Here is a 1,063-nt window from a genome sequence, read left to right on the forward strand (position 1 = left end):
ATAGGACAAATGATATTCCTTCACGTTTTTACTCAGGTTGGCACACTTTGGGGAACCTAAGGGGAAAAAAATGGAAACTTTCAAGTCGTGACACGTCAAGATGATCATGCGTTTCATCTGGTGTCTACACGCAGTGATTTCTAGCCAACGGAGGGTCTGAGAAACCAATACCGCCCTGACCGGTGTGGCTCAGTGGATAGAGCGTCGGCCTGAAGACGGAAGGGTCCCAGGTTCGATTCCGGTCAAGGGCATGTACCTTGGTTGCGGGCACATCCCCAGTGGGAGGTGTGCAGGAGGCAGCTGATGGATGTTTCTCTCTCATCGATGTTTCTAACTCTCTCTCCCTCTCCCTTCCTCTCTGTAAAAAATCAATAAAACATTTTTTTTTAAAAAAAAAAATACATCCCTGCTGTTCAGAAGTACATACAACGACCAGCAATTGTACTGAACAGATGCCATCGTCATAGACAAACTCAAGTGTTCACAGCTCATGGCTCCAGCGGTTGAATTTGGCACATAAGCGGTTTAAGCAGTTCATGGCGAAGAGGGCCTTGATTCTGGGCACATCACGAACGCCTGGACTTGTGATTGTTTCAGAAGGATGGTATTCCGAAGCGAACCTTTTTTCTTAACGCTGGGACCCCCCGATATCAGCTCTGGCGTGGATTTTAGGTGCCAATCCATCCGGTCACCGATAACCAGGTCTACTCAACAGCGAGCAGACACGCACTTCTAGAACACGGTCCCTGGGGCCCACCCCCACCACCCACTCCTAACGCTCTCCAACTCCGAATTTCCTTTTCCCAACGTGGAATTAAATTCCACACAAATTACCTGAATGCTGGTGATTGTAACAAAGAATGAAATTGGAAGCATCAGGTTGAAGAGCGTCCCAGGTAACCTTTCCCTGGGTTGCACTGATAGGTGTACAGGTAACATTTGAAGGCGGGTCTGGAGCTGTGGGAAGAATGAGAATAAAATATAAACGCAAAGCCACATGGGAAAGACTCTTCATAGTGTGAGCATGCCGTCTGAATGGCCACGTCTTAATCAATCCTGAATT

General features: G+C 47.6%; 1 protein-coding gene across 1 annotated transcript in view; it reads right to left on the bottom strand.

Moving 5' to 3' along the window:
* The window catches only part of PTPRC (protein tyrosine phosphatase receptor type C), an 82,123-nt gene that overhangs the window by 28,535 nt on the left and 52,525 nt on the right, over nt 1-1,063 (bottom strand). Inside the window, exons 9-10 of the mRNA XM_080651067.1 lie at nt 835-957; nt 1-56 (exon numbers count right to left, since the gene is read on the bottom strand). The exon at nt 1-56 is cut by the window's left edge and continues 106 nt beyond it. Coding sequence (XP_080507193.1) covers nt 1-56; nt 835-957 — 179 coding nt within the window. The remainder of the gene's footprint in view (nt 57-834; nt 958-1,063) is intronic.

This window comes from Plecotus auritus (assembly GCF_963455305.1).
Source record: "Plecotus auritus genome assembly, chromosome: 14".
Taxonomy (NCBI): Eukaryota; Metazoa; Chordata; class Mammalia; order Chiroptera; family Vespertilionidae; genus Plecotus; species Plecotus auritus.